Source organism: Vigna umbellata, chromosome 7 (assembly GCF_029865625.1).
Source record: "Vigna umbellata cultivar VRB3 chromosome 7, Vumbellata_1.0, whole genome shotgun sequence".
In the NCBI taxonomy this organism is placed as follows: Eukaryota; Viridiplantae; Streptophyta; class Magnoliopsida; order Fabales; family Fabaceae; genus Vigna; species Vigna umbellata.
In genome coordinates, this window is record NC_142171.1 from 2820448 (window position 1) to 2830423 (window position 9976).

General features: G+C 40.2%; 1 protein-coding gene across 1 annotated transcript; it reads left to right on the plus strand.

The window, feature by feature from the left end:
- Positions 1–3194: 3194 nt before the first annotated feature.
- Positions 3195–4632, plus strand: LOC148194954 (uncharacterized). The gene is made up of 4 exons (XM_088094408.1): positions 3195–3646; positions 3719–3845; positions 3925–4203; positions 4295–4632. Exons 1-4 carry the CDS (start codon positions 3195–3197, stop codon positions 4409–4411), a joined length of 975 nt encoding a protein of 324 aa, XP_087950534.1. The 3' UTR covers positions 4412–4632.
- Positions 4633–9976: the final 5344 nt, after the last annotated feature.

Genomic DNA, 9976 nt, shown 5'->3' on the forward strand with positions numbered 1-9976 from the left:
GTCAAGAAGATTGATTGTTGTGTTAATGGATGTATGTTATTCTATGACAATGACAGTGGCAAAAATGATGCATTGTTGGTTGAATGCAAGTTTTGTGGCTCACCTCGATATCATACAATGCATGCTGGACGGAGGCAAAAAAAACCAATTCCATAAAGTCCATGTTCTACTTGCCTATAATTCCAAGATTACAAAGATTGTTTACTTCAATGCAAACATCACAACACATGACATGGCATGATGGTAACAAAACTCCGGATTTTTGCGTCATCCTTCTGATGGTGAAGCTTGGAAGCACTTCAATCGTAAACATCCATCCTTTGCTAGTGAACCACGTAACGTCAGACTTGGTCTATGCTCTGATGGGTTTACCCCGTACATTCAGGCGTCTGCATCACCATATTCATGCTGGCCCGTGATAGTTACCCCATACAATCTACCACCTGAGATGTGTATGACAAAGCCTTACATGTTTATCGTGTATAATACCAGGTCCATCTAATCCCAAATCATTGATTGATGTTTATTTGGAGCCTTTGATTGATGATTTGAAGAAGTTATGGAATGGTGTTTGGACGTATGACGTTTCAAGGAAGCAAAATTTCCTTATGAGGGCAGCCTTGATGTGGACTATTAATGACTTCCCAGCGTATGGCATGTTATCTGGTTGGAGCACGCATGGTCGATTAGCTTGTCCACATTGCATGGAACATACAAAGTCATTCCAATTGAGTTATGGTCGGAAAAGTAGTTGGTTTGACTGCCATCGACGGTTCTTGCCCATTGATCACCCCTTTAGAAGAAACAAAAAGGCATTTCGCAAAGGGCAAGTTGAAACGGATATGCCCCCCCAAGTTGACTGGATCACACGTTTGGAGAAGAGTGAAAGACTATCCAAAAGTCACTGAATCTGGTCAGAATAGGATAGAAGGGTTTGGAGAATGGCATAATTGGACTAAAAGAAGCATATTCTGGGAACTTCCCTATTGGAAAGACAACTTGCTAAGACACAACCTCGATGTCATGCACACAGAAAAAATTTCTTTGACAATGTCTTCAACACAGTTATGAATGTTATAGGTAAACAAAAGATAATGAGAAAGCAAGAAAAGATTTACCTTTGTATTGTGGACGAAAAGACTTAGAGTTAAGGCGCAAGGTAACGGCCGATTATTTAAACCAAAAGCAAATTACACCATTTCAAAAGACGAGGCAAGAATAGTGTGTGGATGGATCAAGGAGCTTAGAATGCCAGATGGATATGCTTCTAACTTGTCCAGATGTGCCAATGTTCAGAACGGTACTATTCAAGGGTTGAAGAGTCATGATTGTCATGTATTCATGGAGACTTTATCCCTCTTGCGTTCAGTTGTTTGCCAATGCACGTGTTAAATCCACTGATAGAATCAGTAACTTCTTTAAAGATTTGTGTTGCACACACTAAAGGAGAATTCCCTTAAAAAGATGGATGAAAATATCCCAATTATTCTCTGCAAATTAGAAAGAATATTCCCTCCTGCATTCTTTGATTCAATGGAGCATATTCCAATTCATCTTGCATATGAAGCTTGGCTTGGGGGACCTGTGCAGTACAGGTGGATGTATCCATTTGAAAGGTTTATGGGAGAATCCAAACGTTCAGTTAAAAATAAAGCTAGAGTAGAAGGCTCAATTTGTGCAGCTTACTTGCACAGAGAGACAACGTATTTTTGTTCACATTATTTCAAAAACTTCATGTTGTCCCCCACTCATGTCAGAAATGAAATGCAATGGCAAGTTGAACCACGTGAAGGTGCATTATCAGTGTTCCGACAATCAGGCCGTCACGCAGGGAAAGAATTCACTCATTGGTTAACTGATGCTGAATTCAACTCTGCTCATGTCCATGTCTTAATCAATTGTAGTGAAGTAAAGCCGTACCTTGAGTATGTCATCATCCATTTATCTTTCAAATGGTTCAATTATTATACACTAATGAATTTCATTTGTACCAGCTCATTTGTTGTGGCTGAGCAAGTCGCAGAAGGAAATACTTCTGCTAGAATACACTCAGAGTTTCCCCATTGGTTTAGAAATCAGGTCCGTACTTTTTCCTACATTTAGACAAGGTTAATTTGACTCTTGCTTTTATAATTTTGTTAGTACCTTTGTAGGTTTTTAATCAGGCATTAACTCCCACGGTTCAAGAGTTAAGACATCTGTCGAATTGGCCAATGAGATGTGTCAAAGAATGGCACACTTACTTCACCAATGGTTACAAATTCCATACACATGAATGGTCTAAAGGAAAGAAAACATCAAATTGTGGTGTGTATGTGAAGGGCCTAACAGAGGGTTGTTATGATGATTTCTATGGCATCATTCATAAAATATATGAGTTAGAGTACAACAGCACTACTTCTCCAAACAGAGTAGTACTTTTTTATTGTGAATGGTTTGATCCTTCTAGAGCTGGTACTAGAGTCGATCCACGCTTTAATATTGTCGAACTCAACCAGAGATTAAGATATGGACCGTTTGATCCTTTCATTCTACCAAGTAATGTCAGACAGGTTTATTATGTGCCATATCCACCATTCCGCAATATTGACAAGCGTGGTTGGGCCGTAGCAATACAAACCAAGCCTAGAGGTCGCATTGACTCAAATGAGGTTGAGGAAGATGTTGCCTACCAACTTGACCAAATGTCACAACCACAAGAAGTTATTGAAGTTGAACGTATAACCGCATTGGTCGACCCTGATGGTGATGGAGATGAATTACAAGCAACAATACAAGGTGATGAAGAACAAGAAGAAGAAGAAGAAGAAGAAGAAGAAGAGAAGAAGAAGACGAACAAGAAGATGATGATGATGATGACGACGACGAAGAAGAAGACGAAAATGATGATGATAAAGACGATGATGAAGAAGAAGATGAAGATGACGATCATGATGACGACGATTGAATGTTGGACATCCATTGTAGCAAATTGAACTGTCATTTCAATACAATTATCTAAAATACCATGTTAAAAGTTGTATGCAATTATTTATACATTTACTTTAAAAACATTGATCCTTCATTAATCATTTCTATTTTTTCGCTTTATTTGTAACCATTTCAATGCAGTAATGACAGGACAAGGTTCAGAACGTCCTGATAAAGAAAGGGGGTAGCAAGGCCTAGAAAGAGGCAACGACAGGCACCAAAGTATGTACTTAGGGTGCCTGCTAGACTACCTACCACTGCTGCCGGCAGCTACATCATCTGTGGGGCCTCCTCCTACCCCTACAGTACAGCCTCCTACACCTGCAGTAGACCCTACTCCTACCCCTGTTGCAGTACACCCTACTCCTACCCCTGCTGCAGTACACCCTTCTACTACCTCTGCTGTAGTACACCCTTCTACTACCTCTGCTGCAGTACACCCTTCTACTACCCCTGCAACAGACCCTCTTCCTCCTCCTCTAATTATAACCCCCACTCCTCCCCTTGTGGTTATAACCCCCACTCATGTCCCTGAGCCTACTTCTATACCTTCCTCATCTGTTATACCGCCTTCTGACACTGTCACACCATCTGCTGATCAAGATTCAAGTGGTGATGGTGAAGGTCTTGACCCCCCCCTCCATGATCGACCATGGATTGAGCCGTATGGTAAAGGGTAAGTTTTTAATCTCTTGATATAATTTGATGTTTAAACCCTATTGTAATTCAAATGACTTTTATCCTATAGGTTTATTCCATCTAGGGTTGCTTCCCAGGCCATCACACGTTCAATTAAGCGACAATTTCTAAGTCCATGGCCTACTTGGGGAGCAATTCCTGATGACGACAGAAAGGCATTCTGGGAGCGCTTTCAGGTGAACAATCTATTTAACTAATTGTCCCTCTTATTTGAGTATGTTCTGTAATCAATGTTTGTTCTATTTAATGTTACAGATGAAGGTGCAGTGGAAACCTGAACATGAAAGTCAGATACACAGAAATTTTCACATGAAAGCATCTCATCGACTGTCAGAGATGTTTAGGGATGCCCGCAATGCAAGACAGTGCCCTAACTGGCTGGGTGAACAAATTTGGAACTCTTTACTTGCTCATTGGAATACGGTAGAGTTTCGCAATAAATGTGCCAAAGCCCAGAGGAACAGAGCGTCTGAAAGGGGTGGCACCCTGCATATTGGTGGGTCGATCACCATTCATGAGCATGTCATTCGTATGGTATAATCTCATTACATAACTTTTTCTTTCATACATAAGTTATGTATATTTTATTTCATATGTACGCTTGTAATTCTTAATTATGTTACAGGCACAGGCTCTAGGACGGGCGGTCCATGTTGATGAGGTCTTTGCACAGACTCATGTTCGGAAGGGAACTAATCAATTTGTTGATGAAAGATCTCGGAAGACTCATGAAAGCAAATAACACTATTACTATTACTAATTTTTCATTTATGTTATACTATCGTTCCCTGACATTGCTTTTAATGTTTCAACAGGAAGACTTTTCTACGAGACTTTCACAGGTTAGATCTGAACATGAGTCAGCTCCTACACCGGATGATGCCAGTAATGCAGATGATGACATCCGTAGGACACAGTGCTGGATCGACATCGTTGGTGGGAAGAAAAAAGGACGAGTGTATGGTGCGGGACAGCTTGCTGCAAACTATACAACATCCAGAGGAGGTACTCTGAAGCACCAGCCTTCTTCTTCCACCAGTACTCCTGACGAGGTCGTTCTTCGCCTCACGCAGGAACTCCGGCAACGTGACCTGGAGATCACTGATCTCATAGCAGAGTTTACAAACTTTAAGGCCCTGGTCATGAGAGTCTTGCCTGAAACCTCACAGGACGTACAAAATATCCCTCCGACCCAGCCACGACCCTCCTCATCACCTGCTGCCACTCAACAGCCCACATCAGTCCAACCCTCATCAGTCCAACCCACACCAGTCCAGCCATCAGTACAGGAGCAGGATGATGAAGATCATTCTGATGATAGTTATGTACATTATTAGTTTCATTTTCTTATTACTTGTTACACAAACATTTGGATATTAGAACATTTTTGACTTGATATGATTTCAATGTTAGTTAGATCTACTTCCAGACTTTGGATGTTAGAACATCCTTTTGTTACATTATTTTATATTTGCACTATAATTACATTATCTATACATTAATGGATGTTCGTTGGATTAATTGATGTTCAATGGATATTGATAATTGATTGCATCTTTGAGATGCACATTATGCATGTTTGTATGTGCTTGAAAACTGATATGCAGGTCTGTTTGTAATTGAAATTTGATATACAGGTCTGGGTTGCACAAGAAATACCATTTCTCTGAAACCTTCTCTGCAATTTACCGAAGGCTTTTGCCCTTCGGTAAATGCCCACAGTAGGTCATTACCGAAGGCTTCTGCCCTTCGGTAAATACCCTCGTATGGTCATTACCGAAGGCTTTCGCCCTTCGGAAATTACCCAGGGCTTTTTCCCTTCGGTAATTACCGAAGGCTTTTGGCCCTCGGTAATTATCGAAGGCTTTTGGCCCTCGGTAATTACCGAAGGCTTTTGGCCCTCGGTAATTACCGAAGGGCAAAAGCCCTCGGTAATTGTTAGCGACAAGAGATTTACCGAAGGATTTTTGACCGTCGATAAGCCTTCGGTAAACACCCTTTATCGACGGCTTATGGCAGTTTCCGAGGGCTTCTGGCCGTCGGTAATGCCCAACTTTTTTGTAGTGGGTAGCCGTTATCACATTCATTGTGCGTTAACTCTGCTCAATAGTTGTCGAGACCGAACGGATGCGAAGCTGGTCGAGACCGATCGGTAGCCTATGAGCCCATAGTAACATATTAAGCCCCCCAAGTCCGAGTTAATCGTTCGGCTTTAGCCAAACGGTTAACTATAGGACTTATGAGTTTGAGGGAGGTTGTTCTCGTTGTGTTAAGGAGTTTGCTCTCCGTGTGCTTCAAGTCGTTATATCGTATTTGTGTCGAACAGTTCCATGTATTGAATTTGGCTGCATGCTTGACAGTCCTTGTTATCAAAGCTTCCTGATTGATGAGAGTGAGAACCGTTCGGTTGAGAAGGATTTTCTTCTCAGTTTTTGGCTTCGACCTCGACGAGGGTTTTACCTCTCGACCGACTGGGATTTACCGCTCGGTCTTTGTTCTCAACTTTGACGAGAGGGATTTACCTCTCGGTTGTGATTTGCAGGATCCTGTTACCTCTACTGAAGAAATATAACAACTCTAAATTTGATATGGTGAGAAAAATAGTAGCCAAACAAACCGATGCATTAATATCAGAACAGGTTGTTATAAGACCAGTCGGCTAATCAATTAAGATCGTTCGATATTCATTCTTTATGAAGGAATTTACCTCTTTGCCGAGCGGGCTTTACCGCTCGGTCTGCAAATCTTTATAGAGGAATTTACCTCTTCGCCGAGTGGGATTTACCACTCGGTCTTCGAATCTTTATAGAGGAATTTACCTCTTCGCCGAGTGGAATTTACCGCTCGGTCTTCAAATCTTTATAGAGGAATTTACCTCTTCGTCGAGTGGGATTTACCGCTCGGTCTTCAAATCTTTATAGAGGAATTTACCTCTTCGCCGAGTGGGATTTACCGCTCGGTCTTCAAATCTTTATAGGAATTTACCTCTTCGCCGAGTGGAATTTACCGCTCGGTCTTCAAATCTTTATAGAGGAATTTACCTCTTCGTCGAGTGGGATTTACTGCTCGGTCTTCAAATCTTTATAAAGGAATTTACCTCTTCGCCGAGTGGGATTTACCGCTCGATCTTCAAATCTTTATAGAGGAATTTACCTCTTGGTCTTTATCTTCAATTTTGACGAGAGGGTTTACCTCTCGGCCGAGTGGGATTTACCGCTCGGTCTTTTTCTTCAGACTCTTTATAGAGACTTTTTTCGCTGGATATGCACTTCTTTACCAACGTTTGGGAACGATTGATTGGGCACCAATTACCTGGCCTTATTTATTCCATAATGAAAGCGTAGGACAATAACAAAAGTCTAAATCAAGTAAAACTAAATTTAACCATGACATTAATAGAGTTTTGGAGGTTTCTCCTTAATTGATAAATCCACGAACCGACCGTTCCCGATGACGACTGGGATTGCGACTATAGCCCCGCCCTCGCTCGTCTTTCCTATTTGCCCGCTCGGGGCTTCTTCGCGAATATCCTTCCTTGGGGAGGCTGTATCTTGCTTCCTTTATAAACCTACGGAGATGTCCCGCCCGAATAAGATTTTCTATTTCATTTTTTAACGTGATGCAGTCTTTTGTAGTATGTCCATGGTTTTGATGGTACCGGCAACTCTTCCTTTCATCTGCGTTTCTTGGAGATGGTTTCCTTTAGGGTGTGAGAAGTTTTGCGCTAAGGGCTTCTTCGAGAACTTTTGCCATAGGTGCATTGAGGGTTGTATAATGGTGAAACTTGAATGGCCGGGGAAACTCCCTATTCTTATCGTTATTGTCGAACGGTCGTTTGTCGTCCTTTCTACTTCCGCCCACATCAGCCTCTTGCTGTCGTTTCCTTTGTGACAATCGCATTTCCTCCATACGGATGAACTCAGCTGATCGCTCCTGTAGCTCCTCCATAGTTTTTGGCGGTCGTGCATACAATTTTTCCGCAAAATATCCTGGTCTCATACACGAAGGCAAATTATTGATAATAAAAGATTAATCTATCTCTCTAACCCGTCGTGCGGTTTCAGTATACCTCTTCATAAAAGCCTTCAAAGTTTCTCCTTTCCCCTGCTTAGTATTTACCAAATCCGCTGGTGTTACCTCCTGTTTCCGATTGGATGCGTATTGTCTCCTAAAGAGGTTTTCCACAGTAGCGAAGCAATCCACTGTGTTGGGAGGAAGAGTGTTATACCATTCCAATGCCTCTTCCTTAAGTGATAACGAGAAGGCTCTGCACATGACCGGGTCGCTGTCTGTATAGAATGCCATTGCATTACCGAACGTCCTTAAGTGATTATCCGGATCAGCCGAACCATCATACTTATCCAACACGGGGGGAGTCTTTTCTAGCATTGGGGTTTGCATGATGGTCGCCGTGAAGGGCAATAAACTGGTAGGTCGAGCGGTCTGCAAGGGTGTTGGTTCCCTTCTAGCCCGACCGTTCGGGTTGACGTGATTATGACTTGCCTCATTGGCATTCTCCCGATTCGAGGCAGACCGCTCGGGAGGTTCTCGTTCAGCCCTTAGCGCCCTCATCTCCTCCTAATGCCTCCGTCGCATCTCTTGCTGCGCATGCGCCTGCGCTTGTATAGTCTGCGCATGTGCCTCAATCTGGGCTTGTAACTCTCTTATTAAATCTATGGTGCTCTACTCCCCCATATTTCTTGTGGTCACCATTGGGTGTCTTCAGCTTGCTCTCGGCCCCACGGTGGGCGCCAAAATGTTTCTGTGTGAATTGTGAGACCGAGATATTAACCTTCGACTGGTGCGTTTCGCTTGTCTGCTTCCAGTTTGGACCGATCGGCCACCTTCAATATTGTCCGCTCGGTGAACTTCAATCTTGACCGCTCAGTTGTAAAAGAGGGGAGGTACCTGCAAAAGGCACTCCGACGCTCAAGTTAGGAGCGGTTTTATGAACTGTTTGTCACAGTTAAATATTGAAGTCCTAATAGGACGTAAATAGGGCGTATTGTAGTATGAGTTGAATCTGTCTTTACTTCAAACCTAAACCCTTATCTATAGAGTTTAAAGGAATCTAAATTAATTTACCTCTTAATGGTCATTAATGCAAACCTTAATTGTTTAACGGTAGCCGTTATCACATTCATTGTGCGTTAACTCTGCTCAATAGTTGTCGAGACCGAACGGATGCGAAGCTGGTCGAGACCGATCGGTAGCCTATGAGCCCATAGTAATATTTTAGTAAATATATATAGATTATATTTCATTGTTCTATTTGTTTTTACGCGACCGATTGAGAATAGTTTTAAAGTGATTTAGTTTCCAACTTTTTATTTCTCTCCACCTAGTCGGTTAAGTAATAACTTTCAAGTGATTTAGTTTTTAACTTTTTTCTTCTCCACGTGTTAAATCCTCAGCTCCCTTTAGTTTGATGTAGTCTTTACTCAAATAGTAAGGTATTATAATGCTTAAGTAAGAAAGAGTTTGGTCACACACCAATATAATATTAAATGCAACAATCAATTATAACTATCTCATATGAAGCTTTTATTTATATAAACTGTAATGAATTTTTACTTACCTCAAACTTAATTACGGTTTAATCACCTTTTAATTGTAATTACCAGCTTGATTTGTGTTAATCTCTATAAATACTCTTAATCATGCTAGGTGTACGTTTGATAAGTAACTCAAACGACCAATCAAATTTTTTTTATAAGATAGTATAGTTTTATTTATCTCGCCAATTACTCCATTGAATCGATTTGATAGTCTTATGTCAAAATTAACCCGAGCGATTATCATTGAATTAATCAAACTTGAAAAAATAATTATTTAAGATTACAAAATCTTACTTAAGTAAATAGTTCAATTAATAGGTATAAAATATATATATATATATATATATATATATATATATATATATATATATATATATATATATATATATATATATATATATATATATATATATATATATATATATATATATTATAAGTCAATCAATTTTGTCCTAAAAAATCTGAAAAAAATTTATTGTAGCCTTTGAATCTTTCAACAATCAATCTAATTAGATTTAACACTCACTCACATACACAGCATCTATCAAGTTAGATTATTTTATTTCTTTCACTTAATAATTTATCTAAAGCTTGAACAAAAAATCCATGTTGTAAAATTTTATTCATAATAATATAAATTTATATTACTTTAAGTGTACTCAAATAAATTTGTTCCAAATTCAAAATCATGTTTTTGGATTTTAAGTTAAGTCTATTTAAATGCGTGAAAAAGAATTTAATAACTAAGT

Excerpts from the sequence above, each read along its gene's own strand:
- LOC148194954 (XM_088094408.1), top strand. The coding sequence starts at position 3,195 with ATGTACTTAGGGTGCCTGCTAGACTACCTACCACTGCTGCCGGCAGCT. Across the intron at positions 3,647-3,718 it reads ATTGAGCCGTATGGTAAAGG|GTTTATTCCATCTAGGGTTG; the intron begins GTAAGTTTTTAA and ends TTTATCCTATAG. Across the intron at positions 3,846-3,924 it reads CATTCTGGGAGCGCTTTCAG|ATGAAGGTGCAGTGGAAACC; the intron begins GTGAACAATCTA and ends TTAATGTTACAG.